The 27,585-nt window shown below is 46.4% G+C and overlaps 1 protein-coding gene across 1 annotated transcript in view; it reads left to right on the forward strand.

The window, feature by feature from the left end:
* LOC139541675 (unconventional myosin-VIIa) overlaps positions 1 to 27,585 on the forward strand; it is a 107,348-nt gene that overhangs the window by 25,634 nt on the left and 54,129 nt on the right. Inside the window, exons 16-32 of the mRNA XM_071346595.1 lie at positions 306 to 400; positions 573 to 657; positions 836 to 1,054; positions 1,416 to 1,625; positions 1,945 to 2,163; positions 2,582 to 2,761; positions 2,923 to 3,054; positions 3,440 to 3,610; positions 3,877 to 4,037; positions 4,457 to 4,583; positions 6,651 to 6,770; positions 21,472 to 21,645; positions 22,230 to 22,457; positions 23,720 to 23,887; positions 24,246 to 24,363; positions 25,975 to 26,101; positions 26,775 to 26,938. Coding sequence (XP_071202696.1) covers positions 306 to 400; positions 573 to 657; positions 836 to 1,054; positions 1,416 to 1,625; positions 1,945 to 2,163; positions 2,582 to 2,761; positions 2,923 to 3,054; positions 3,440 to 3,610; positions 3,877 to 4,037; positions 4,457 to 4,583; positions 6,651 to 6,770; positions 21,472 to 21,645; positions 22,230 to 22,457; positions 23,720 to 23,887; positions 24,246 to 24,363; positions 25,975 to 26,101; positions 26,775 to 26,938 — 2,698 coding nt within the window. The remainder of the gene's footprint in view (positions 1 to 305; positions 401 to 572; positions 658 to 835; positions 1,055 to 1,415; positions 1,626 to 1,944; positions 2,164 to 2,581; positions 2,762 to 2,922; positions 3,055 to 3,439; positions 3,611 to 3,876; positions 4,038 to 4,456; positions 4,584 to 6,650; positions 6,771 to 21,471; positions 21,646 to 22,229; positions 22,458 to 23,719; positions 23,888 to 24,245; positions 24,364 to 25,974; positions 26,102 to 26,774; positions 26,939 to 27,585) is intronic.

Genomic DNA, 27,585 nt, shown 5'->3' on the forward strand with positions numbered 1-27,585 from the left:
GATGGTAGGATGGATGGATGGTATGATGGATGGTAGAATGGATGGATGGTAGAATGGATGGATGGTAGAATGGATGGATGGTAGGATGGATGGATGGATGGTAGGATGGATGGATGGATGGATGGTAGGATGGATGGTAGGATGGATGGATGGATGGTAGGATGGATGGTAGGATGGATGGTAGGATGGATGGATGGATGGATGGTAGGATGGATGGATGGATGGTAGGATGGATGGGTAGATGGATGGATGGACGGATGGATTGATTAATTGATTGATTGAGCTTTCCATTCCTCTAATCTCAGGACTTCCATGACACTATGCTGGAGCTGGAGAGAATGAAGGAGTTGAATGAGAAAGCCCTTCTGATACAGAGGGTCCTGCGAGCCTACAAACATCGGTATGATATAGGGCCAAGCAGCTGAATGAACTCTACATAGAGCCATATGACCCCTGGTCAAAAGTAATGCATTATATAGGGAATAGGGGTGCCGCTGTGGACGTAGGCTATTGTAGTCTTGTGATGTGACAGTCCTTTGAGATGTCTTTGTCTTCTATATGTTACCCTGCAGGAGACAGTTCCTGAGACAGAAGTCCTCTGCGCTGGTCCTTCAGAAAAACTGGAGAGGATACAAAGGCAGAAAGCTCTACAGAGTCGTGAGTTACTGGCTGTTAAAGTATTCCATATAGAGATCCAAGAAAATATATAATGACGAACATAAACGTACCGAAAACATATTACAAGACTGTTAAGAACGTTTAACAGGAAACATACGCGTAGTCAAAACCTGTTAGAATAAAACAGACAACGTGTTTATGGCCTTCTCTCCTCCAGGTCCAGCTGGGTTTTGCTCGTCTGCAGGCGAAGGTCCGAGCCCGCCAGCTTCAGCACCACTACCAGCAGAAGAGGGTGGCTGCGGTCCGGCTACAGGCACAGACACGGGGGTGCCTGGCCAGGAAGGAGTGGCAGAGGAAGAGGCAAGCGGTGATCCTCTTGCAGGCTAACTCCAGGGGAATGCTGGCTAGGAAACAAGTGAAGAAGATGAAGAGAGATGTAAGATAAGCTCTCTTCCACCTTTTCAAGATGACATGTTCACTGTACAGTAGTATATACGTGTATTTCTTGATAATAAATGTAGTCAATCTGTGTTAGGTATGTTCTTGCTCTTTTGGGGGTCTAGGCAGGGTTACTGTAAAACATTTTGCGACAACTGTTGTTGTAAAAGGGCTTTATAAATACATTTGATGGATTGATTGCTTAATACCTTGATTGACTGACTGTTTGATTTATTTCTGATCGGCATCGTGAGGAGAAACTTCATTGATTGATTGATTCAATCAATCAATAATTAACTCTAACTAAGTGACTCATTCATCAGTTATTGACTGTGTTTCTGAACTCCTGTTCAACCTAGATGTTCCTGTCCGCTAAGGAGCGTCGTGAGGAAGAGTTGGCAGCCCTGGAGAGGCAAAGACGTTTAGACCAGGTGCTCCGGCAGAAGAAAGAGAAGGAGGCCAGCACCCAATCAGAATCAATCACAGCACAGGAAATGGTGGACGACATCTTCGGGTTCCTGCCCAATATGGTGGGAGGGCAGGAGGGACAAGCTCCTGCTGGATTCAAGGTTAATAAGGACCTCTGTAATAGATGTAGTAAGATGCATTGTGGTAAAATACTGTAGCATCTCTGAAGGGTTGATGAGTCCAACCTACAGATTTAGCAAACAGATTTAGCAAACTTGCTTTGTTATCACAGTCTTTTTGTCCCCAGTGCACCCTCTAGATTGTTTTACTCTGTGGTCCATCCCCCTTTGGTGACTCTTCCAACCCTTGTAATACCACGCTACAGTCCCATAGCCTTGTTAAACCACATTCTGTTTTTGTCAAGGTTTCAACGAGACCTCACAGTCCCAATATTCATTATCTCTGTTTCTTCTTCTTCAGGACCTGGAGAAGCAGGGAGAGCGGACCAGACCAGAGGAGGTGGATCTGGACGACCTGCCCATGGTAGAGGACATCCCCGAGGAGGACTACGATGACCTGGATGAGTATTCCTTCTCCAAGTTTGCCTCCATGTACTTCCAGGGCGCCGCCACGCCAACACACATCCGCCAGAGGCTCAGACAGCCACTACTCTACCATGAAGACGAAGGAGATGTTGTGGTAAATCCCATTTTAAAAAATATATTCATGAGAGAGTTCAGCAAAACCCTACCCAATAGAACCCCCCATCTTGACACAGAGTTCGCCTTGTCGAAGTGACCGGTACATTGAATGAAACTGTCGGTGCCGTCACAGTGTCCTTCATTGTTGTGAAATCAAAAGGTTTTCTGAACTCATAGTCTTTTATAATCCTCACACTTTCGGAGGCTTTCCTAAACCCAGCTTTCAATGTTTCTTAAAAGAACCATTATTTAATAACAGTAAATACTGTACGTTTCACTTACTTTAACTTCTTCTTTTTTTTTGACTGCGATCATCTGTTTGATGAACATTAATAAAAACATTTAAATACAAAATTGTTCACAGAAAAAAAAAAAGTCAATCCATCGTTGTGTTGTTTCTCTCTCTCTCTCTGCAGGCCTCCATGACAGTCTGGTGGATCATCCTGAGGTTCATAGGGGACCTGCCGGAGCCCAAGCTGGTGCAGGGCCAGGGGGCCAGAGGCCTCAGGGGGTCAAACATGGTTAACAGCTCCCTGGATCAGGACCTGGCCTTGAGACAGGACAGGAGGCTGAGCCACATGGTGGGCCTGGATCAGGTGGGTACCACTGGGATTAGCCCAAGTAGGACAAGAAAAACAGCAGAATGATGGACGCCATTTTCATTTCATTTTTCTACTCTTTTTCTCGGCAGTTTCAGTGAATGTTCTCCTTTGATCATGTCTCCACTATAAGGTTAATGAATTCATGTATTTTATAGAGGGTTCTGAGGAACCAGAAAAACCGCAAGGTCTCTACAGTACCAGAGGAACCCGCTTCTAAAGGGAGGAAGGGTTCCACCTTTACGGACCTGCTGTCCCGGAACCGCAAGGCGTCTGCCAAGCCCGACGAGGTGATTTACAGAGCTTTATTCTCTAGGTCACCACACCCACATTAACACACCCACATTAACACACCCACATTAACACACCCACACACACACACACACACACACACACACACTCACTCACTCACTCACTCACTCACTCACTCACTCACTCACTCACTCACTCACTCACTCACTCACTCACTCACTCACACTCTCTCTCTCTCTCTCTCTCTGATACGTTTCTTCATCTGTTGACAATTATAACCTCTGACCTGGACCATTTTTGGCACGCTGATTGGCTGAAAGGAATGGCTTTTCTTTTCTTTTCTTACACCAGGACTAAGCGTAATCTGTGTCCGGGAAACCACCCCAATAAAGCCTGACCGTTTACTTCCCTTGTGTTCCTCAGGTGATCCTGAACAGGAAGGGTTCCTCGGCTGTAGACGCGACGCCCCGAGCCAGGAAGGGTTCTACGTTCACCAACATGCTGAGTGGGGGCAGAAAGACCTCTTCCATCTCGGAGGAGGTCCCAGCCTCTCCCTCTAGGGGCATGAGGAAACCCTCTATCATCCAGGAGGAGGTGAGACTGAGAACTGGGTCTGAAAGGGCACCCTATTCCCTTTTATAGTGCACTATTGGGCCCTTGTCAAAAGTAGTGCACTATATAGGGAATAGGGTGCCATTTGGGTCTAAAACTGAGCAAAGATCAAGAGGCCCAGTAAAACCACAACAGTGTCCACAATATCTAGACCAACATTAAAATGTGGCGACAGCCGGGTAGCCTCGAGATCAGAGAGGCGGCATGAAACAATAGAGTCATCTTTATGATGGTGTTGTGTCCCCCAGTCAGAGGAAGGAGAAGAGGTTTCCAAGCCACCCACTGTGCAAACCATCAGTGAGGAGGACGAGATACTGGTAGGAGAGGGACCCACCCTCGACCGGCCAATGACTGCTCTGGAAAAGCTGCACGTCATCGTGGGTTACGCCATCGTCAGAAGAGACCTCAGGTGTGTGGTTCAGCTGTGGCTCTGGCTGCTCTTTGCCCTCTCTTTCCTCTCCCTCTCTTTGTCCTCTCCCTCTCTCTATCCTCTCCCTCTCTCTTGCCTCTCCCTCTCTCTTGCCTCTCCCTCTCTCTTTCCTCTCCCTCTCTCTTGCCTCTCCCTCTCTCTTGCCTCAACCTCTCTCTTGCCTCTCCCTCTTTCTATAAAATCTCTCTATCCTCTCCCTCTCTTTCCTCTCCCTCTCTCTTTCCTCTCCCTCTCTCTCTCCTCTCCTCTCTCTATAAATCTCTCTATCCTCTCCGTCTCTCTTTCCTCTCCCCCTCTTTCCTCTCCCTCTCTCTTTGCCCTCTCTATCCTCTCCCTCTCTCTTTAACCTATTTCCTCTCCCTCTCTCCTCCCTCTGTTCCTCTGTTTTCTCCATGTAGAGATGAGATCTATTGTCAGATCTGTAAGCAGCTGCAGGAGAATGGGAACCGCAGTAGTTTCTACCGAGGTTGGATCCTTCTGTCCATCTGTCTGGGGATCTTCCCCCCCACTGAACGCTTCATCAAGGTAGGTCCTCCCTCCTGTCCTTGCAGATAAAAGGCTGTGCGTGATGACGTAGTGCACATAAAAATAACTTTTACGGTTAAGTTCCGTAAATAAAATAGAAGTTAAATGGGTTTCCATCGCTTTTTCTGAATCTGCTGATGGATTTGTCAGAAGAAACATTTAGTTATATAGCGAATATGCCCACTCTTGTCTTGGCACTGCGTTCTAGCCAACACCTTGCAGATATTCAGTGCGGGTAGGCTAGCCTAAATGATGAGATTATGATGGACAAAAAAGTGAGATTGGTTACATTAGTCAAACGGAAGCCAAGCATCGATCATCACCAGAATAAAAGACCCTCTATATTTATTTGGAAAGGAGCATCAAGCTGGTCACCGTGACCTTTCACCTCCCTGTGAAGTTGATCGTAACTTGTTTCATCTGTAGCCTAATAAACTGCATGCTTTCCCGAGTCGTAGTGGGAGGACCACACAATATATAATTACGTGACTCCAAGTTTACTTCGATATGATGGTTATTATATCAATATTTACGCATAAAGCCGTATCCACCGCCACTTCTCACATTACTAATTTTACCGACACTAAAATATCTCACCTTGTCTAGCGTGTTTTGTTTTGTCGACATTTGGTTGGAAAGTTTACAGACAAATTTGCTGTTTCCATCAGGCACGTCGTGACATTTGTTTTTATCCAATTTGTAATTTACTCGCTTAAAAAGGTTGGATGGAAAACAGGTTAGTGAATGATTTACGTAAAGTCTGAGTTGCCCATGCTTATCACAACTCTGAATGGTCCCATGCTTATCATAACTCTGAATGGTCCCATGCTTATCACAACTCTGAATGGTCCCATGCTTATCATAACTCTGAATGGTCCCATGCTTATCACAACTCTGAATGGTCCCATGCTTATCATAACTCTAAATGGACCCATGCTTATCATAACTCTGAATGGTCCCATGCTTATCATAACTCTGAATGGTCCCATGCTTATCACAACTCTGAATGGTCCCATGCTTATCACAACTCTGAATGGACCCATGCTTATCACAACTCTGAATGGACCCATGCTTATCACAACTCTGAATGGGCCCATGCTTATCACAACTCTGAATGGACCCATGCTTATCACAACTCTGAATGGGCCCATGCTTATCACAACTCTGAATGGTCCCATGCTTATCACAACTCTGAATGGACCCATGCTTATCACAACTCTGAATGGTCCCATGCTTATCACAACTCTGAATGGACCCATGCTTATCACAACTCTGAATGGTCCCATGCTTATCACAACTCTGAATGGACCCATGCTTATCACAACTCTGAATGGGCCCATGCTTATCACAACTCTGAATGGTCCCATGCTTATCACAACTCTGAATGGGCCCATGCTTATCACAACTCTGAATGGTCCCATGCTTATCACAACTCTGAATGGACCCATGCTTATCACAACTCTGAATGGACCCATGCTTATCATAACTCTGAATGGGCCCATGCTTATCACAACTCTGAATGGGCCCATGCTTATCACAACTCTGAATGGGCCCATGCTTATCACAACTCTGAATGGGCCCATGCTTATCACAACTCTGAATGGGCCCATGCTTATCACAACTCTGAATGGGCCCATGCTTATCACAACTCTGAATGGGCCCATGCTTATCACAACTCTGAATGGGCCCATGCTTATCACAACTCTGAATGGACCCATGCTTATCACAACTCTGAATGGTCCCATGCTTATCACAACTCTGAATGGTCCCATGCTTATCACAACTCTGAATGGTCCCATGCTTATCACAACTCTGAATGGTCCCATGCTTATCACAACTCTGAATGGGCCCATGCTTATCACAACTCTGAATGGGCCCATGCTTATCACAACTCTGAATGGACCCATGCTTATCACAACTCTGAATGGGCCCATGCTTATCAGAACTCTGAATGGTCCCATGCTTATCACAACTCTGAATGGACCCATGCTTATCACAACTCTGAATTGACCCATGCATTATATAGTCCTACATTGACTGATACTCACTCTCTCTCCCTTCCTACAGTTCCTCCAGAGCTTTATCCGGTTCGGCCCGATGGGCTACGCCCCCTACTGTGCCAAGAGACTGAGACGCACCGTAGCCAATGGGGTTAGAGGAGAGCCTCCGAGCTGGCTGGAACTAGAGGTGAGAGGGAACTAGGGATATCATTGAGGGAAAAAAAATCAAATCTTGACGTTTAAACAGCCATTTATTTTAGCATTCATACATTAAAATGATAACCTACTTACTGCTGTCCCCAACCCAATCAGCAACAATGGTATTTAATGCCGTTTTAGGGTTCTCTGCTGTGTGCCTCTCCTACATGTTCTCAGTGGTCAGTACATGGGACTTCATGCCCCACTTGATGACTCGTTGCAGTGATGTATAACAGCGTGTTTGTTCATAGACGTACGATGTTGGAGAGCTCGTTCTTTGTACACTTTCTCTGGCCGGGGTCGTCACAAATTTTCAACATCTTGTAGTCTGGTTCTAGATATGCCATCAGGGCATTGAAGCAGAAATCCTCTACCATTGACAATAGTTGCATATCAACTGTGCAATCATTTGGTGATCGGGGTCTGTTAGTGGTAGTTTGGTGATCAGGACCTGTTAGTGGTAGTTTGGTGATCAGGACCTGTTAGTGGTAGTTTGGGACCTGTTAGTGGTAGTTTGGTGATCAGGGCCTGTTAGTGGTAGTTTGGTGATCAGGGCCTGTTAGTGGTAGTTTGGGACCTGTTAGTGGTAGTTTGGTGATCAGGGCCTGTTAGTGGTAGTTTGGGACCTGTTAGTGGTAGTTTGGTGATCAAGACCTGTTAGTGGTAGTTTGGGGCCTGTTAGTGGTAGTTTGGTGATCAGGACCTGTTAGTGGTAGTTTGGGACCTGTTAGTGGTAGTTTGGTGATCAGGACCTGTTAGTGGTAGTTTGGTGATCAGGGCCTGTTAGTGGTAGTTTGGGACCTGTTAGTGGTAGTTTGGTGATCAGGGCCTGTTAGTGGTAGTTTGGTGATCAGGACCTGTTAGTGGTAGTTTGGTGATCAGGACCTGTTAGTGGTAGTTTGGGACCTGTTAGTGGTAGTTTGGTGATCAGGGCCTGTTAGTGGTAGGTTGGTGATCAGGGCCTGTTAGTGGTAGGTTGGTGATCAGGACCTGTTAGTGGTAGTTTGGTGATCAGGGCCTGTTAGTGGTAGTTTGGTGATCAGGGCCTGTTAGTGGTAGTTTGGTGATCAGGACCTGTTAGTGGTAGTTTGGTGATCAGGGCCTGTTAGTGGTAGTTATGGGCCTGTTAGTGGTAGTTTGGGGCCTGTTAGTGGTAGTTTGGGGCCTGTTAGTGGTAGTTTGGGGCCTGTTAGTGGTAGTTTGGGACCTGTTAGTGGTAGTTTGGTGATCAGGACCTGTTAGTGGTAGTTTGGGGCCTGTTAGTGGTAGTTTGGTGATCAGGGCCTGTTAGTGGTAGTTTGGTGATCAGGGACCTGTTAGTGGTAGTTTGGTGATCAGGGCCTGTTAGTGGTAGTTTGGTGATCAGGACCTGTTAGTGGTAGTTTGGTGATCAGGGCCTGTTAGTGGTAGTTTGGGACCTGTTAGTGGTAGTTTGGTGATCAGGACCTGTTAGTGGTAGTTTGGTGATCAGGGCCTGTTAGTGGTAGTTTGGTGATCAGGACCTGTTAGTGGTAGTTTGGTGATCAGGGACCTGTTAGTGGTAGTTTGGTGATCAGGGCCTGTTAGTTGTAGTTTGGTGATCAGGGCCTGTTAGTTGTAGTTTGGTGATCAGGGCCTGTTAGTTGTAGTTTGGTGATCAGGACCTGTTAGTGGTAGTTTGGTGATCAGGACCTGTTAGTGGTAGTTTGGTGATCAGGGCCTGTTAGTGGTAGTTTGGTGATCAGGGCCTGTTAGTGGTAGTTTGGGACCTGTTAGTGGTAGTTTGGGACCTGTTAGTGGTAGTTTGGTGATCAGGGCCTGTTAGTGGTAGTTTGGGGCCTGTTAGTGGTAGTTTGGTGATCAGGACCTGTTAGTGGTAGTTTGGTGATCAGGGCCTGTTAGTGGTAGTTTGGTGATCAGGGCCTGTTAGTGGTAGTTTGGGACCTGTTAGTGGTAGTTTGGGACCTGTTAGTGGTAGTTTGGTGATCAGGGTCTGTTAGTGGTAGTTTGGGACCTGTTAGTTGTAGTTTGGTGATCAGGGTCTGTTAGTGGTAGTTTGGTGATCAGGGCCTGTTAGTGGTAGTTTGGTGATCAGGACCTGTTAGTGGTAGTTTGGTGATCAGGACCTGTTAGTGGTAGTTTGGTGATCAGGACCTGTTAGTGGTAGTTTGGTGATCAGGGCCTGTTAGTGGTAGTTTGGTGATCAGGGTCTGTTAGTGGTAGTTTGGTGATCAGGGCCTGTTAGTGGTAGTTTGGTGATCAGGGCCTGTTAGTGGTAGTTTGGTGATCAGGGCCTGTTAGTGGTAGTTTGGTGATCAGGGCCTGTTAGTGGTAGTTTGGTGATCAGGACCTGTTAGTGGTAGTTTGGTGATCAGGACCTGTTAGTGGTAGTTTGGTGATCAGGATCTGTTAGTGGTAGTTTGGTGATCAGCACCTGTTAGTGGTAGTTTGGTGATCAGGGGCTGTTAGTGGTAGTTTGGTGATCAGGGCCTGTTAGTGGTAGTTTGGTGATCAGGACCTGTTAGTGGTAGTTTGGTGATCAGGACCTGTTAGTGGTAGTTTGGGGCCTGTTAGTGGTAGTTTGGTGATCAGCACCTGTTAGTGGTAGTTTGGGACCTGTTAGTGGTAGTTTGGTGATCAGGGTCTGTTAGTGGTAGTTTGGGACCTGTTAGTGGTAGTTTGGTGATCAGGGCCTGTTAGTGGTAGTTTGGTGATCAGGACCTGTTAGTGGTAGTTTGGTGATCAGGGTCTGTTAGTGGTAGTTTGGGACCTGTTAGTGGTAGTTTGGTGATCAGGGCCTGTTAGTGGTAGTTTGGTGATCAGGGCCTGTTAGTGGTAGTTTGGGACCTGTTAGTGGTAGTTTGGTGATCAGGACCTGTTAGTGGTAGTTTGGTGATCAGGGCCTGTTAGTGGTAGTTTGGTGATCAGGGCCTGTTAGTGGTAGTTTGGTGATCAGGACCTGTTAGTGGTAGTTTGGTGATCAGGGCCTGTTGGTGGTAGTTTGGTGATCAGGGCCTGTTAGTGGTAGTTTGTGATCAGGGCCTGTTAGTGGTAGTTTGGTGATCAGGGCCTGTTAGTGGTAGTTTGGTGATCAGGGCCTGTTAGTGGTAGTTTGGTGATCAGGACCTGTTAGTGTTAGTTTGGTGATCAGGGCCTGTTAGTGGTAGTTTGGTGATCAGGGCCTGTTAGTGGTAGTTTGGGACCTGTTAGTGGTAGTTTGGGACCTGTTAGTGGTAGTTTGGTGATCAGGGCCTGTTAGTGGTAGTTTGGGGCCTGTTAGTGGTAGTTTGGTGATCAGGACCTGTTAGTGGTAGTTTGGTGATCAGGGCCTGTTAGTGGTAGTTTGGTGATCAGGGCCTGTTAGTGGTAGTTTGGGACCTGTTAGTGGTAGTTTGGGACCTGTTAGTGGTAGTTTGGTGATCAGGGTCTGTTAGTGGTAGTTTGGGACCTGTTAGTTGTAGTTTGGTGATCAGGGCCTGTTAGTGGTAGTTTGGTGATCAGGACCTGTTAGTGGTAGTTTGGTGATCAGGACCTGTTAGTGGTAGTTTGGTGATCAGGGTCTGTTAGTGGTAGTTTGGTGATCAGGGCCTGTTAGTGGTAGTTTGGTGATCAGGGCCTGTTAGTGGTAGTTTGGTGATCAGGACCTGTTAGTGGTAGTTTGGTGATCAGGGCCTGTTAGTGGTAGTTTGGTGATCAGGGTCTGTTAGTGGTAGTTTGGTGATCAGGGCCTGTTAGTGGTAGTTTGGTGATCAGGGCCTGTTAGTGGTAGTTTGGTGATCAGGGCCTGTTAGTGGTTGTTTGGTGATCAGGGCCTGTTAGTGGTAGTTTGGTGATCAGGACCTGTTAGTGGTAGTTTGGTGATCAGGACCTGTTAGTGGTAGTTTGGTGATCAGGATCTGTTAGTGGTAGTTTGTTGATCAGCACCTGTTAGTGGTAGTTTGGTGATCAGGGGCTGTTAGTGGTAGTTTGGTGATCAGGGCCTGTTAGTGGTAGTTTGGTGATCAGGACCTGTGAGTGGTAGTTTGGTGATCAGGACCTGTTAGTGGTAGTTTGGTGATCAGCACCTGTTAGTGGTAGTTTGGGACCTGTTAGTGGTAGTTTGGTGATCAGGGTCTGTTGGTGGTAGTTTGGGACCTGTTAGTGGTAGTTTGGTGATCAGGGCCTGTTAGTGGTAGTTTGGTGATCAGGACCTGTTAGTGGTAGTTTGGTGATCAGGGTCTGTTAGTGGTAGTTTGGGACCTGTTAGTGGTAGTTTGGTGATCAGGGCCTGTTATTGGTAGTTTGGTGATCAGGGTCTGTTAGTGGTAGTTTGGGACCTGTTAGTGGTAGTTTGGTGATCAGGGCCTGTTAGTGGTAGTTTGGTGATCAGGACCTGTGAGTGGTAGTTTGGTGATCAGGACCTGTTAGTGGTAGTTTGGTGATCAGGGCCTGTTAGTGGTAGTTTGGGACCTGTTAGTGGTAGTTTGGTGATCAGGACCTGTTAGTGGTAGTTTGGTGATCAGGGCCTGTTAGTGGTAGTTTGGTGATCAGGGTCTGTTAGTGGTAGTTTGGGACCTGTTAGTGGTAGTTTGGTGATCAGGGCCTGTTAGTGGTAGTTTGGTGATCAGGACCTGTTAGTGGTAGTTTGGTGATCAGGGTCTGTTAGTGGTAGTTTGGGACCTGTTAGTGGTAGTTTGGTGATCAGGGCCTGTTAGTGGTAGTTTGGTGATCAGCACCTGTTAGTGGTAGTTTGGGACCTGTTAGTGGTAGTTTGGTGATCAGGGTCTGTTAGTGGTAGTTTGGGACCTGTTAGTGGTAGTTTGGTGATCAGGGCCTGTTAGTGGTAGTTTGGTGATCAGGACCTGTTAGTGGTAGTTTGGTGATCAGGGTCTGTTAGTGGTAGTTTGGGACCTGTTAGTGGTAGTTTGGTGATCAGGGCCTGTTAGTGGTAGTTTGGTGATCAGGGCCTGTTAGTGGTAGTTTGGGACCTGTTAGTGGTAGTTTGGTGATCAGGACCTGTTAGTGGTAGTTTGGTGATCAGGGCCTGTTAGTGGTAGTTTGGTGATCAGGGCCTGTTAGTGGTAGTTTGGTGATCAGGACCTGTTAGTGGTAGTTTGGTGATCAGGGCCTGTTGGTGGTAGTTTGGTGATCAGGGCCTGTTAGTGGTAGTTTGGTGATCAGGGCCTGTTAGTGGTAGTTTGTGATCAGGGCCTGTTAGTGGTAGTTTGGTGATCAGGGCCTGTTAGTGGTAGTTTGGTGATCAGGACCTGTTAGTGTTAGTTTGGTGATCAGGGCCTGTTAGTGGTAGTTTGGTGATCAGGGCCTGTTAGTGGTAGTTTGGGACCTGTTAGTGGTAGTTTGGGACCTGTTAGTGGTAGTTTGGTGATCAGGGCCTGTTAGTGGTAGTTTGGGGCCTGTTAGTGGTAGTTTGGTGATCAGGACCTGTTAGTGGTAGTTTGGTGATCAGGGCCTGTTAGTGGTAGTTTGGTGATCAGGGCCTGTTAGTGGTAGTTTGGGACCTGTTAGTGGTAGTTTGGGACCTGTTAGTGGTAGTTTGGTGATCAGGGTCTGTTAGTGGTAGTTTGGGACCTGTTAGTTGTAGTTTGGTGATCAGGGCCTGTTAGTGGTAGTTTGGTGATCAGGACCTGTTAGTGGTAGTTTGGTGATCAGGACCTGTTAGTGGTAGTTTGGTGATCAGGGTCTGTTAGTGGTAGTTTGGTGATCAGGGCCTGTTAGTGGTAGTTTGGTGATCAGGGCCTGTTAGTGGTAGTTTGGTGATCAGGACCTGTTAGTGGTAGTTTGGTGATCAGGGCCTGTTAGTGGTAGTTTGGTGATCAGGGTCTGTTAGTGGTAGTTTGGTGATCAGGGTCTGTTAGTGGTAGTTTGGTGATCAGGGCCTGTTAGTGGTAGTTTGGTGATCAGGGCCTGTTAGTGGTAGTTTGGTGATCAGGGCCTGTTAGTGGTAGTTTGGTGATCAGGACCTGTTAGTGGTAGTTTGGTGATCAGGACCTGTTAGTGGTAGTTTGGTGATCAGGACCTGTTAGTGGTAGTTTGGTGATCAGCACCTGTTAGTGGTAGTTTGGTGATCAGGGGCTGTTAGTGGTAGTTTGGTGATCAGGGCCTGTTAGTGGTAGTTTGGTGATCAGGACCTGTGAGTGGTAGTTTGGTGATCAGGACCTGTTAGTGGTAGTTTGGTGATCAGCACCTGTTAGTGGTAGTTTGGGACCTGTTAGTGGTAGTTTGGTGATCAGGGTCTGTTAGTGGTAGTTTGGGACCTGTTAGTGGTAGTTTGGTGATCAGGGCCTGTTAGTGGTAGTTTGGTGATCAGGACCTGTTAGTGGTAGTTTGGTGATCAGGGTCTGTTAGTGGTAGTTTGGGACCTGTTAGTGGTAGTTTGGTGATCAGGGCCTGTTAGTGGTAGTTTGGTGATCAGGGTCTGTTAGTGGTAGTTTGGGACCTGTTAGTGGTAGTTTGGTGATCAGGGCCTGTTAGTGGTAGTTTGGTGATCAGGACCTGTGAGTGGTAGTTTGGTGATCAGGACCTGTTAGTGGTAGTTTGGTGATCAGGGCCTGTTAGTGGTAGTTTGGGACCTGTTAGTGGTAGTTTGGTGATCAGGACCTGTTAGTGGTAGTTTGGTGATCAGGGCCTGTTAGTGGTAGTTTGGTGATCAGGACCTGTTAGTTGTAGTTTGGTGATCAGGGTCTGTTAGTGGTAGTTTGGTGATCAGGGCCTGTTAGTGGTAGTTTGGTGATCAGGACCTGTTAGTTGTAGTTTGGTGATCAGTGTCTGTTAGTGGTAGTTTGGTGATCAGGGCCTGTTAGTGGTAGTTTGGTGATCAGGACCTGTTAGTGGTAGTTTGGTGATCAGGACCTGTTAGTGGTAGTTTGGTGATCAGGGCCTGTTAGTGGTAGTTTGGTGATCAGGGCCTGTTAGTGGTAGTTTGGTGATCAGGGCCTGTCAGTGGTAGTTTGGTGATCAGGGCCTGTTAGTGGTAGTTTGGTGATCAGGGCCTGTTAGTGGTAGTTTGGTGATCAGGACCTGTTAGTGGTAGTTTGGTGATCAGGACCTGTTAGTGGTAGTTTGGTGATCAGGATCTGTTAGTGGTAGTTTGGTGATCAGCACCTGTTAGTGGTAGTTTGGTGATCAGGGGCTGTTAGTGGTAGTTTGGTGATCAGGGCCTGTTAGTGGTAGTTTGGTGATCAGGACCTGTTAGTGGTAGTTTGGTGATCAGCACCTGTTAGTGGTAGTTTGGGACCTGTTAGTGGTAGTTTGGTGATCAGGGCCTGTTAGTGGTAGTTTGGTGATCAGGACCTGTTAGTGGTAGTTTGGTGATCAGGGTCTGTTAGTGGTAGTTTGGGACCTGTTAGTGGTAGTTTGGTGATCAGGGCCTGTTAGTGGTAGTTTGGTGATCAGGGCCTGTTAGTGGTCGTTTGGGACCTGTTAGTGGTAGTTTGGTGATCAGGACCTGTTAGTGGTAGTTTGGTGATCAGGGCCTGTTAGTGGTAGTTTGGTGATCAGGACCTGTTAGTGGTAGTTTGGTGATCAGGGCCTGTTAGTGGTAGTTTGGTGATCAGGGCCTGTTAGTGGTAGTTTGGTGATCAGGGCCTGTTAGTGGTAGTTTGGTGATCAGGGTCTGTTAGTGGTAGTTTGGGACCTGTTAGTGGTAGTTTGGTGATCAGGGCCTGTTAGTGGTAGTTTGGTGATCAGGGTCTGTTAGTGGTAGTTTGGGACCTGTTAGTGGTAGTTTGGTGATCAGGGCCTGTTAGTGGTAGTTTGGTGATCAGGACCTGTTAGTGGTAGTTTGGTGATCAGGACCTGTTAGTGGTAGTTTGGTGATCAGGGCCTGTTAGTGGTAGTTTGGGACCTGTTAGTGGTAGTTTGGTGATCAGGACCTGTTAGTGGTAGTTTGGTGATCAGGGCCTGTTAGTGGTAGTTTGGTGATCAGGACCTGTTAGTTGTAGTTTGGTGATCAGGGTCTGTTAGTGGTAGTTTGGTGATCAGGGCCTGTTAGTGGTAGTTTGGTGATCAGGGCCTGTTAGTGGTAGTTTGGTGATCAGGACCTGTTAGTGGTAGTTTGGTGATCAGGACCTGTTAGTGGTAGTTTGGTGATCAGGGCCTGTTAGTGGTAGTTTGGTGATCAGGGCCTGTTAGTGGTAGTTTGGTGATCAGGACCTGTTAGTGGTAGTTTGGTGATCAGGACCTGTTAGTGGTAGTTTGGTGATCAGGATCTGTTAGTGGTAGTTTGGTGATCAGCACCTGTTAGTGGTAGTTTGGTGATCAGGGGCTGTTAGTGGTAGTTTGGTGATCAGGGCCTGTTAGTGGTAGTTTGGTGATCAGGACCTGTTAGTGGTAGTTTGGTGATCAGGACCTGTTAGTGGTAGTTTGGGGCCTGTTAGTGGTAGTTTGGTGATCAGCACCTGTTAGTGGTAGTTTGGGACCTGTTAGTGGTAGTTTGGTGATCAGGGCCTGTTAGTGGTAGTTTGGTGATCAGGACCTGTTAGTGGTAGTTTGGTGATCAGGGTCTGTTAGTGGTAGTTTGGTGATCAGGACCTGTTAGTGGTAGTTTGGTGATCAGGACCTGTTAGTGGTAGTTTGGTGATCAGGACCTGTTAGTGGTAGTTTGGGGCCTGTTAGTGGTAGTTTGGTGATCAGCACCTGTTAGTGGTAGTTTGGGACCTGTTAGTGGTAGTTTGGTGATCAGCACCTGTTAGTGGTAGTTTGGGACCTGTTAGTGGTAGTTTGGTGATCAGGGTCTGTTAGTGGTAGTTTGGGACCTGTTAGTGGTAGTTTGGTGATCAGGGCCTGTTAGTGGTAGTTTGGTGATCAGGACCTGTTAGTGGTAGTTTGGTGATCAGGGCCTGTTAGTGGTAGTTTGGTGATCAGGGCCTGTTAGTGGTAGTTTGGGACCTGTTAGTGGTAGTTTGGTGATCAGGACCTGTTAGTGGTAGTTTGGTGATCAGGGCCTGTTAGTGGTAGTTTGGTGATCAGGACCTGTTAGTGGTAGTTTGGTGATCAGGGCCTGTTAGTGGTAGTTTGGTGATCAGGGCCTGTTAGTGGTAGTTTGGTGATCAGGGCCTGTTAGTGGTAGTTTGGTGATCAGGACCTGTTAGTGGTAGTTTGGTGATCAGGGTCTGTTAGTGGTAGTTTGGGACCTGTTAGTGGTAGTTTGGTGATCAGGGCCTGTTAGTGGTAGTTTGGTGATCAGGGTCTGTTAGTGGTAGTTTGGGACCTGTTAGTGGTAGTTTGGTGATCAGGGCCTGTTAGTGGTAGTTTGGTGATCAGGACCTGTTAGTGGTAGTTTGGTGATCAGGACCTGTTAGTGGTAGTTTGGTGATCAGGGCCTGTTAGTGGTAGTTTGGGACCTGTTAGTGGTAGTTTGGTGATCAGGACCTGTTAGTGGTAGTTTGGTGATCAGGGCCTGTTAGTGGTAGTTTGGTGATCAGGACCTGTTAGTTGTAGTTTGGTGATCAGGGTCTGTTAGTGGTAGTTTGGTGATCAGGGCCTGTTAGTGGTAGTTTGGTGATCAGGACCTGTTAGTGGTAGTTTGGTGATCAGGACCTGTTAGTGGTAGTTTGGTGATCAGGGCCTGTTAGTGGTAGTTTGGTGATCAGGACCTGTTAGTGGTAGTTTGGTGATCAGGACCTGTTAGTGGTAGTTTGGGGCCTGTTAGTGGTAGTTTGGTGATCAGCACCTGTTAGTGGTAGTTTGGGACCTGTTAGTGGTAGTTTGGTGATCAGGGTCTGTTAGTGGTAGTTTGGGACCTGTTAGTGGTAGTTTGGTGATCAGGGCCTGTTAGTGGTAGTTTGGTGATCAGGACCTGTTAGTGGTAGTTTGGTGATCAGGGTCTGTTAGTGGTAGTTTGGGACCTGTTAGTGGTAGTTTGGTGATCAGGGCCTGTTAGTGGTAGTTTGGTGATCAGGGCCTGTTAGTGGTAGTTTGGGACCTGTTAGTGGTAGTTTGGTGATCAGGACCTGTTAGTGGTAGTTTGGTGATCAGGGCCTGTTAGTGGTAGTTTGGTGATCAGGACCTGTTAGTGGTAGTTTGGTGATCAGGGCCTGTTAGTGGTAGTTTGGTGATCAGGGCCTGTTAGTGGTAGTTTGGTGATCAGGGCCTGTTAGTGGTAGTTTGGTGATCAGGACCTGTTAGTGGTAGTTTGGTGATCAGGGCCTGTTAGTGGTAGTTTGGTGATCAGGGCCTGTTAGTGGTAGTTTGGGACCTGTTAGTGGTAGTTTGGGACCTGTTAGTGGTAGTTTGGTGATCAGGACCTGTTAGTGGTAGTTTGGTGATCAGGGCCTGTTAGTGGTAGTTTGGTGATCAGGGCCTGTTAGTGGTAGTTTGGGACCTGTTAGTGGTAGTTTGGTGATCAGGGCCTGTTAGTGGTAGTTTGGGGCCTGTTAGTGGTAGTTTGGTGATCAGGACTTGTTAGTGGTAGTTTGGTGATCAGGGCCTGTTAGTGGTAGTTTGGGACCTGTTAGTGGTAGTTTGGGACCTGTTAGTGGTAGTTTGGTGATCAGGGCCTGTTAGTGGTAGTTTGGGACCTGTTAGTGGTAGTTTGGTGATCAGGGCCTGTTAGTGGTAGTTTGGTGATCAGGGCCTGTTAGTGGTAGTTTGGGACCTGTTAGTGGTAGTTTGGGACCTGTTAGTGGTAGTTTGGTGATCAGGGTCTGTTAGTGGTAGTTTGGTGATCAGGGCCTGTTAGTGGTAGTTTGGTGATCAGGGCCTGTTAGTGGTAGTTTGGTGATCAGGGCCTGTTAGTGGTAGTTTGGTGATCAGGGGCTGTTAGTGGTAGTTTGGTGATCAGGGCCTGTTAGTGGTAGTTTGGTGATCAGGACCTGTTAGTGGTAGTTTGGTGATCAGGACCTGTTAGTGGTAGTTTGGTGATCAGCACCTGTTAGTGGTAGTTTGGGACCTGTTAGTGGTAGTTTGGTGATCAGGGTCTGTTAGTGGTAGTTTGGGACCTGTTAGTGGTAGTTTGGTGATCAGGGCCTGTTAGTGGTAGTTTGGTGATCAGGACCTGTTAGTGGTAGTTTGGTGATCAGGGTCTGTTAGTGGTACATTTAACATTTACATTTAAGTCATTTAGCAGACGCTCTTATCCAGAGCGACTTACAAATTGGAAAGTTCATACATATTCATCCTGGTCCCCCCGTGGGGAATGAACCCACAACCCTGGCGTTGCAAGCGCCATGCTCTACCAACTGAGCCACACGGGACCTGTTTGGGACCTGTTAGTGGTAGTTTGGTGATCAGGGCCTGTTAGTGGTAGTTTGGTGATCAGGGTCTGTTAGTGGTAGTTTGGGACCTGTTTGTGGTAGTTTGGTGATCAGGGCCTGTTAGTGGTAGTTTGGTGATCAGGACCTGTTAGTGGTAGTTTGGTGATCAGGACCTGTTAGTGGTAGTTTGGTGATCAGGGCCTGTTAGTGGTAGTTTGGGACCTGTTAGTGGTAGTTTGGTGATCAGGACCTGTTAGTGGTAGTTTGGTGATCAGGGCCTGTTAGTGGTAGTTTGGTGATCAGGACCTGTTAGTTGTAGTTTGGTGATCAGGGTCTGTTAGTGGTAGTTTGGTGATCAGGGCCTGTTAGTGGTAGTTTGGTGATCAGGACCTGTTAGTGGTAGTTTGGTGATCAGGGCCTGTTAGTGGTAGTTTGGTGATCAGGGCCTGTTAGTGGTAGTTTGGTGATCAGGGCCTGTTAGTGGTAGTTTGGTGATCAGGGCCTGTTAGTGGTAGTTTGGTGATCAGGGCCTGTTAGTGGTAGTTTGGTGATCAGGGCCTGTTAGTGGTAGTTTGGTGATCAGGGCCTGTTAGTGGTAGTTTGGTGATCAGGACCTGTTAGTGGTAGTTTGGTGATCAGGACCTGTTAGTGGTAGTTTGGTGATCAGGATCTGTTAGTGGTAGTTTGGTGATCAGCACCTGTTAGTGGTAGTTTGGTGATCAGGGGCTGTTAGTGGTAGTTTGGTGATCAGGGCCTGTTAGTGGTAGTTTGGTGATCAGGACCTGTTAGTGGTAGTTTGGTGATCAGGACCTGTTAGTGGTAGTTTGGGGCCTGTTAGTGGTAGTTTGGTGATCAGCACCTGTTAGTGGTAGTTTGGGACCTGTTAGTGGTAGTTTGGTGATCAGGGTCTGTTAGTGGTAGTTTGGGACCTGTTAGTGGTAGTTTGGTGATCATGGCCTGTTAGTGGTAGTTTGGTGATCAGGGCCTGTTAGTGGTAGTTTGGGACCTGTTAGTGGTAGTTTGGTGATCAGGACCTGTTAGTGGTAGTTTGGTGATCAGGGCCTGTTAGTGGTAGTTTGGTGATCAGGACCTGTTAGTGGTAGTTTGGTGATCAGGGCCTGTTAGTGGTAGTTTGGTGATCAGGGCCTGTTAGTGGTAGTTTGGGACCTGTTAGTGGTAGTTTGGTGATCAGGGCCTGTTAGTGGTAGTTTGGTGATCAGGACCTGTTAGTGGTAGTTTGGTGATCAGGACCTGTTAGTGGTAGTTTGGTGATCAGGATCTGTTAGTGGTAGTTTGGTGATCAGCACCTGTTAGTGGTAGTTTGGTGATCAGGGGCTGTTAGTGGTAGTTTGGTGATCAGGGCCTGTTAGTGGTAGTTTGGTGATCAGGACCTGTTAGTGGTAGTTTGGTGATCAGGACCTGTTAGTGGTAGTTTGGGGCCTGTTAGTGGTAGTTTGGTGATCAGCACCTGTTAGTGGTAGTTTGGGACCTGTTAGTGGTAGTTTGGTGATCAGGGTCTGTTAGTGGTAGTTTGGGACCTGTTAGTGGTAGTTTGGTGATCAGGGCCTGTTAGTGGTAGTTTGGTGATCAGGGCCTGTTAGTGGTAGTTTGGGACCTGTTAGTGGTAGTTTGGTGATCAGGACCTGTTAGTGGTAGTTTGGTGATCAGGGCCTGTTAGTGGTAGTTTGGTGATCAGGACCTGTTAGTGGTAGTTTGGTGATCAGGGCCTGTTAGTGGTAGTTTGGTGATCAGGGCCTGTTAGTGGTAGTTTGGGACCTGTTAGTGGTAGTTTGGGACCTGTTAGTGGTAGTTTGGTGATCAGGGCCTGTTAGTGGTAGTTTGGGGCCTGTTAGTGGTAGTTTGGTGATCAGGACCTGTTAGTGGTAGTTTGGTGATCAGGGCCTGTTAGTGGTAGTTTGGTGATCAGGGCCTGTTAGTGGTAGTTTGGGACCTGTTAGTGGTAGTTTGGGACCTGTTAGTGGTAGTTTGGTGATCAGGGTCTGTTAGTGGTAGTTTGGGACCTGTTAGTTGTAGTTTGGTGATCAGGGTCTGTTAGTGGTAGTTTGGTGATCAGGGCCTGTTAGTGGTAGTTTGGTGATCAGGGTCTGTTAGTGGTAGTTTGGTGATCAGGGCCTGTTAGTGGTAGTTTGGTGATCAGGGCCTGTTAGTGGTAGTTTGGTGATCAGGGCCTGTTAGTGGTAGTTTGGTGATCAGGGTCTGTTAGTGGTAGTTTGGTGATCAGGGCCTGTTAGTGGTAGTTTGGTGATCAGGGCCTGTTAGTGGTAGTTTGGTGATCAGGGCCTGTTAGTGGTAGTTTGGTGATCAGGGCCTGTTAGTGGTAGTTTGGTGATCAGGACCTGTTAGTGGTAGTTTGGTGATCAGGACCTGTTAGTGGTAGTTTGGTGATCAGGATCTGTTAGTGGTAGTTTGGTGATCAGCACCTGTTAGTGGTAGTTTGGTGATCAGGGGCTGTTAGTGGTAGTTTGGTGATCAGGGCCTGTTAGTGGTAGTTTGGTGATCAGGACCTGTTAGTGGTAGTTTGGTGATCAGGACCTGTTAGTGGTAGTTTGGTGATCAGCACCTGTTAGTGGTAGTTTGGGACCTGTTAGTGGTAGTTTGGTGATCAGGGTCTGTTAGTGGTAGTTTGGGACCTGTTAGTGGTAGTTTGGTGATCAGGGCCTGTTAGTGGTAGTTTGGTGATCAGGACCTGTTAGTGGTAGTTTGGTGATCAGGGTCCGTTAGTGGTAGTTTGGGACCTGTTAGTGGTAGTTTGGTGATCAGGGCCTGTTAGTGGTAGTTTGGTGATCAGGGTCTGTTAGTGGTAGTTTGGGACCTGTTAGTGGTAGTTTGGTGATCAGGGCCTGTTAGTGGTAGTTTGGTGATCAGGACCTGTTAGTGGTAGTTTGGTGATCAGGACCTGTTAGTGGTAGTTTGGTGATCAGGGCCTTTTCGTGGTAGTTTGGGACCTGTTAGTGGTAGTTTGGTGATCAGGACCTGTTAGTGGTAGTTTGGTGATCAGGGCCTGTTAGTGGTAGTTTGGTGATCAGGACCTGTTAGTGGTAGTTTGGTGATCAGGGCCTGTTAGTGGTAGTTTGGTGATCAGGGCCTGTTAGTGGTAGTTTGGTGATCAGGGCCTGTTAGTGGTAGTTTGGTGATCAGGACCTGTTAGTGGTAGTTTGGTGATCAGGGCCTGTTAGTGGTAGTTTGGTGATCAGGGCCTGTTAGTGGTAGTTTGGTGATCAGGGCCTGTTAGTGGTAGTTTGGTGATCAGGGCCTGTTAGTGGTAGTTTGGTGATCAGGGACCTGTTAGTGGTAGTTTGGGGTCTGTTAGTGGTAGTTTGGTGATAACTTCACTGTGATTTGAAATTTGTAGAGGAATAAATACATAAACAAAAAGTGTTTCAGTTAGGATTTTTTTTCTTAACGATCACAATTTTCTTTAAACGTTTTGTAGTTCTTCTGTTGTTCTTCTCTTCTCCAACCTTTTGACCTCTTACCTGTGTTTGTGGTGATTGACAGGCGACCAAGTCTAAGAAGCCCATTGCGGTGTCTGTGACCCTGATGGACAGTCGTACCATCAGCCTGCCTGTAGACTCCTCCTCCACCTCCAAGGAGATCTGCCAGTTACTCTCTGAGAAGGTCTCCCTCAAAGACACCTTCGGCTTCTCTCTCTACGTGGCTCTCTATGAAAAGGTAAGCAGCAATATTATCAGTCGGATGGCATATGACCTCTGACCTCTGCTTCCAGAAAAGTATTTGAGACACCCTGAATTCGACCCCTAGGCCCTCCTGTACATCCGAAGGTGTAAGCGATATGGCACGGCTTCACCTTTGCCCCCTGTCCTGTTTTACTCTGACCTCTGCTTCCAGAAAAGTATTTGAGACACCCTGAATTCGACCCCTAGGCCCTCCTGTACATCCGAAGGTGTAAGCGATATGGCACGGCTTCACCTTTGCCCCCTGTCCTGTTTTACTCTGACCTCTGCTTCCAGAAAAGTATTTGAGACACCCTGAATTCGACCCCTAGGCCCTCCTGTACATCCGAAGGTGTAAGCGATATGGCACGGCTTCACCTTTGCCTCCTTCTGATTGGTTGGATTACATTTTGGCCATATTGCTGACCTCTTCCAATCTAAAGGAGCGTCTAGGGACGAGAGACTGGGGGTCGATTTGGAGTTGAGCAACTGTCTGGTGGACCAATGTGACAGGGTTCTTAGTGTCGGTGTGTGTTTTAGTGTAATGTCAATGAGGTGTCTGTTGGTCCCACCCCTCTCCAGGTGTGGTCGCTGGGCAGCGGGCGGGAGCACGTGATGGACGCCATCTCCCAGTGCGAACAGGAAGTGAAACGGAAGGGTGGGCAGGAGCAGCACGCCCCCTGGAGACTCTACTACAGGAAGGAGATCTTCACCCCGTGGCATGACTGTAAAGAGGACTCCGTCAGCACAGACCTCATCTACAGACAGATCGTCAGGGGACTACGCTTCGGAGAGTACCAGTGTGACAAGGTGACGTAATGCTCTGGGGTTAAGCCCCCCCCCCCCAGGTACAGATCTAGGAACAGCTCCCCCAATCTTACCTCTCACAATTAAGTGGGGAAAATTCAGAACTGACCCAAGATTAGCATCTAGGGCAACCTTACCCTACACAGTCAAGTCTTGAAGTAAAGTGATCTATGTCACTGGTTCATATACTGTACGTCTCCAAGAACCAAAGGTTTGGAACATTTACCATGGTCTGTAGAGTAGCAGTGTGAGAAGGTAGGTAATGCTCTGTCTGGCTATGCCCGGCGTCCCAAATACCACCCTATTCCCTATGTAGTGCACTACTTTTGACCAGGGCCCATAGGGGTAGTGCACTACTTTTGACCAGGGCCCTATGGGCACTATAAAGGGAATAGGGGCCATTTGGGATGCAGAGTATAACTACCGTGATATACACTGAGTACACAAAACATTAAGAACACCTGCTCTTTCCATAGACTGACCAGGTGAATCCAGGTGAATGCTAATGATCCCTTATTGATGTCACTTGTTAACCTGTCTCCTCCCCTTCATCTACACTGATTTGAAGTGGATTTAAGGAAGGATTTGTGTTATTTTTATTCCCTCAACCCTTTGCTCTCTCTACGTGACACATGTATGCATCACATGCACGTGACCAATAGTACCTCACCCATAGCATATCATTATCACATCAATAAATTGATTATATCAAGCTCTGAACACTGTAACACGTGTGACACAACAAAGGATGCAGAGGATGTGACCAAACTCAAAATGGGGGGGAATGTTTACTAGTTGCTCAGGAGGTAAACAGGAAGTCAGATGTGTGGAATACATTTGTCTAGTTGTAGAAAATACTGGATATCAAGAAAACGAAGGTAAGGAACAAGTGCTGCGTGAATATTATGTGCCAAACAGGGTATTTATTTTATTGGCTACTGCTCGACTAAAAAAAATCTTTGTCGACCAAACAATAAAAACAGAAGACTAAATGAGAGCAGACCTAGTATACACAGTGAAACATCACTGTGAGGTCTTTGATTTATCCGGCTCGAAGGACCACTTTACGAAAGGGCCATCTCTGACAAGCTCACGTGTAAATCTCATGAAAGCCAGCGGCAAAAACAGAGTTTTCTTTAAAAAGATAAATGGTTAAATGGATGGAGACACATTTTCAACTTCTAACAGAAATGGGCAAAAGTAGTTTAAAAAAAAACTTAATCTTGAACTAATGTCCTTTCTCTTCTAATCTCCATTCTCTCCAGGATGATGATATAGTCCAGCTGTCAGCAAAACACTTCTACATTCAGTATGGATCGGACTGTAGTCTTGACAACGCTAAGACAGTAGTTCAGGACTGCGTTAACTCTTCTCTTCTGGAGGCCAAGACTCAGGACAAATGGCTTCAGATGGTCAGCACTGCCCATGCTCAGGTCAGTTGACTGAATCATTTGAGTTTAATTTGAACAATTTAGGAAAATTCACATGTAGACAGTAAATACAAAACAACATGAGTTAAATCACTCATTAATGGGGGTTGTGGTCAATTCCATTTCAATTCAGCTAGAATTCCAGGTGAAATGTTCCTCGTGAAACGGGGTGAATTGAAAACAGAATGAAACGAACCTTGGATATTACTTATTAACAGGCCTTTTTTAAAGTCCTTGCTGGTGATAGAGAGCAGTTTTATGAATTAAGACGATTGTTTCCTTCTCTACTGTGGAGCGAGGAGACAATGTTCTATCCAACTGTGCAGTGTTTTCTTATGGTCCTCTGTCTATCATATCACAGGGTCCATATATCAACTCTAGGCAGAAAGCAGCAGGTGTCAAGGCCGAGGTGGTGGACTACGCTCGTCAGAAGTGGCCTATGTTCTTCTCCAGGTTCTTCGAGGCCGCCAAGTTATCAGGTATAAAAATAAAAAAAACGTGGTTCTCTCATATGCAGTGATCTCAGGCTGCATCCCAATTCTCCGTCCTTCACATACTTCTTATCACAGATTTAAACCCTTGGCATGAGGGTGTTTGACATATTTAGGCCATGTCCAAAATGGCAACCTTTTCTCTATGTAGTCGCGAATTATTATTATATTATTATATAATATTATTATATTTGACCAGATAATGTAGTGGCCGCTTTAATTGACAATGAAAATACATGTATTCAAAATGGAAGGCAGTTGGAAGGAGGCAAGATCAGGTGTTGACTATTCTAGCCAATGAGAGGGCAGATACGTGTTTGAACAACAGGCACAACGGTTTTCACTAGTTACCGCAGCCACAAAGTCAAAATTGGCTATATTGAAAAAATGGTGTAAATCAACTCTAGCGGGTAAAAACAAAGGAAGGGGCATCGATCAGAAAATCAAAAATAGTGTCTGGTATGGGAATTTCTTATAAAGATCAGGAGTAAAATATCCCTGGACTGTCCATAGGTTAATAAATGTGTAACTAAATCAAGCCAATCGGGGGAGATTGAATTATTTGTGCCAGAAGGGCATGGGCTGGAACCCACATCAACATGGTAGGACTATATGTATATATGGGCTGGAACCCACACCAACATGGTAGGCCTATATGTATATATGGGCTGGAACCCACATCAACATGGTAGGACTATATGTATATATGGGCTGGAACCCACACCAACATGGTAGGACTATATGGGCTGGAACCCACACCAACATGGTAGGACTATATGTATATATGGGATGGAACCCACACCAACATGGTGTAGGACTATATGTATATATGGGCTGGAACCCACACCAACATGGTAGGCCTATATGTATATATGGGCTGGAACCCACACCAACATGGTGTAGGACTATATGGGCTGGAACCCACACCAACATGGTAGGACTATATGTACATATGGGCTGGAACCCACATCAACATGGTAGGACTATATAGGCTGGAACCCACATCAACATGGAAGAACCTATATGTATATATGGACTGGAACCCACATCAACATGGTAGGACTATATGTATATATGGGCTGCAACCCACATCAACATGGTAGGACTATATGGGCTGGAACCCACATCAACATGGTAGGACTATATGGGCTGGAACCCACATCAACATGGAAGGCCTATATGTATATATGGGCTGGAACCCACACCAACATGGTAGGACTATATGTATATATGGGCTGGAACCCACACCAACATGGTAGGACTATATGGGCTGGAACCCACATCAACATGGTAGGCCTATATGTATATATGGAATCACTGTTACTGTGGCAGAGAGACAGCGACAGTGGGAGGAAGGAAAGGCAATGCCGCTTAACCACCAGTTTACATTAGTGCAGCGCTCCCGCTTGTTCTCCCTCCCTGCTGATGGGCCACTGGTAAAAAGGAGTGGACTCTATAGGGAACAGGATGGGATTTGGGAAGCAGACCTGCTGATGGGCCTCTGGTAAAAAGGAGTGGACTCTATAGGGAACAGGATGGGATTTGGGAAGCAGACGTTCTGTTTATTCCGCTGGTTTAACCCATTATGCATATTCCCAGGTCCTGCACTTCCTAAAAACAAGTTCATTGTGGCGATCAATTGGACAGGCATCACTTTCCTGGACGAGAAGGAGAGGAGACTGCTGCAGCTCTCCTACCCAGAGGTCACTGGGGTCAACACCATGAGGTACAGCACAGTAAGATATAGGTTAAAGCTCACAGTTAAGGTGCGCAGTGGTTGGGAGCAGGGTGTGAGCCCCAAACGACACCCTATTCCTTATATAGTGCACTACTATAGGGCCCCATAAGGTTCTGATCAAACGTAGTGCGCTATGTAGGGAATAGGGTGCCGTTTGGGACGTCCCCCAGGAAGCTAGGTCAAAGGCTGCACAGTGGTTGGACAGTGTTTGTGTCATGGGAACATTTGCCTCAACCTAATGAATGTTCTAGGAACTTTCACAGGTTCAATTTTGGTTTGCTGGGAAAACATGACTGGTACATTGTGCTATTACATTACCTGGAAACCTAATGTGAACGTTTGGGGAATGTTCTGTGGTGGTTGTTATAGATGTTGTGCACAACATTTTAGTGAATGTTAGGAGAACATTCCAAGGATATATTTATTTGTATTTATTTATTTATATAAAAATAGATTTTGTTATCAAAAACATGATCTGTATGTTTTGGGGATGTTATCATGCTAATGTTAGATAAAACCCTAACTACAGAATCTCAGCTAACGTTCTGGGAATGTTCCTGGTTAGCTGGGTAGTGAATAAGACCCTGGATTATGTGTTGGGATACTACGTTAGGAGTCAACTAGTGTATTTCAGCAGAGTGATTCTCCTCCTTCCTCTCAGGGAGGGCAAGACGTTTGGCCAGTCTGTGAGTCTCCTGACTCTGAAGGGAGACTTCTCTCTGAACGCGGTGATGGCTGGGAACATAGCAGAGCTGGTGCACATGTTCCTGGGAGGACTGAGGGAACGCTCTCAGTATGCTGTGGCCCTGCAGGAAGTCAACCAAGGTAACACAAATACCAACCAAGGATTTAGAAACATTTATATTTGAGCTAAATTTAATTACGTTTTAGATGCGTTGGTTTCAACGTATGAAAATTGCATCATTATGTTGAACATACTTTGTTTTGTTTAGTACAGTAATATGTCAGCTACAGTATATATATATATATATATATATATATACATATTCATTGGTTTCTCTCAATTCAATTCAAGGGGCTTTATTGGCATGAGAAACATGTGTTAACATTACCAAAGGAAGTGAAGTAGATAATATACAGAAGTGAAATAAACAATAAAAATTGAACAGTAAACATTACACTCACAGACGTTCCAAAAGAATAAAGACATTTCAAATGTCATATTATGTCTATATACAGTGTTGTAACGATGTACAAATGGTTAAAGTACAAAAGGGAAAATAAATAAACATAAATATGAGTTGTATTTACAAAGGTGTTTGTTCTTCACTGGTTGACCTTTTCTTGTGGCAACAGGTCACAAATCTTGCTGCTGTGATGGCACACTGTGGAATTTCACCCAGTAGATATGGGAGTTTATCAAAATTGTATTTGTTTTCTAATTCTTTGTGGATCTGTGTAATCTGAGGGACATATGTGTCTCTAATATGGTCACACATTGGGCAGGAGGT

This window comes from Salvelinus alpinus, chromosome 16, assembly GCF_045679555.1.
Source record: "Salvelinus alpinus chromosome 16, SLU_Salpinus.1, whole genome shotgun sequence".
NCBI classification, from domain to species: domain Eukaryota; kingdom Metazoa; phylum Chordata; class Actinopteri; order Salmoniformes; family Salmonidae; genus Salvelinus; species Salvelinus alpinus.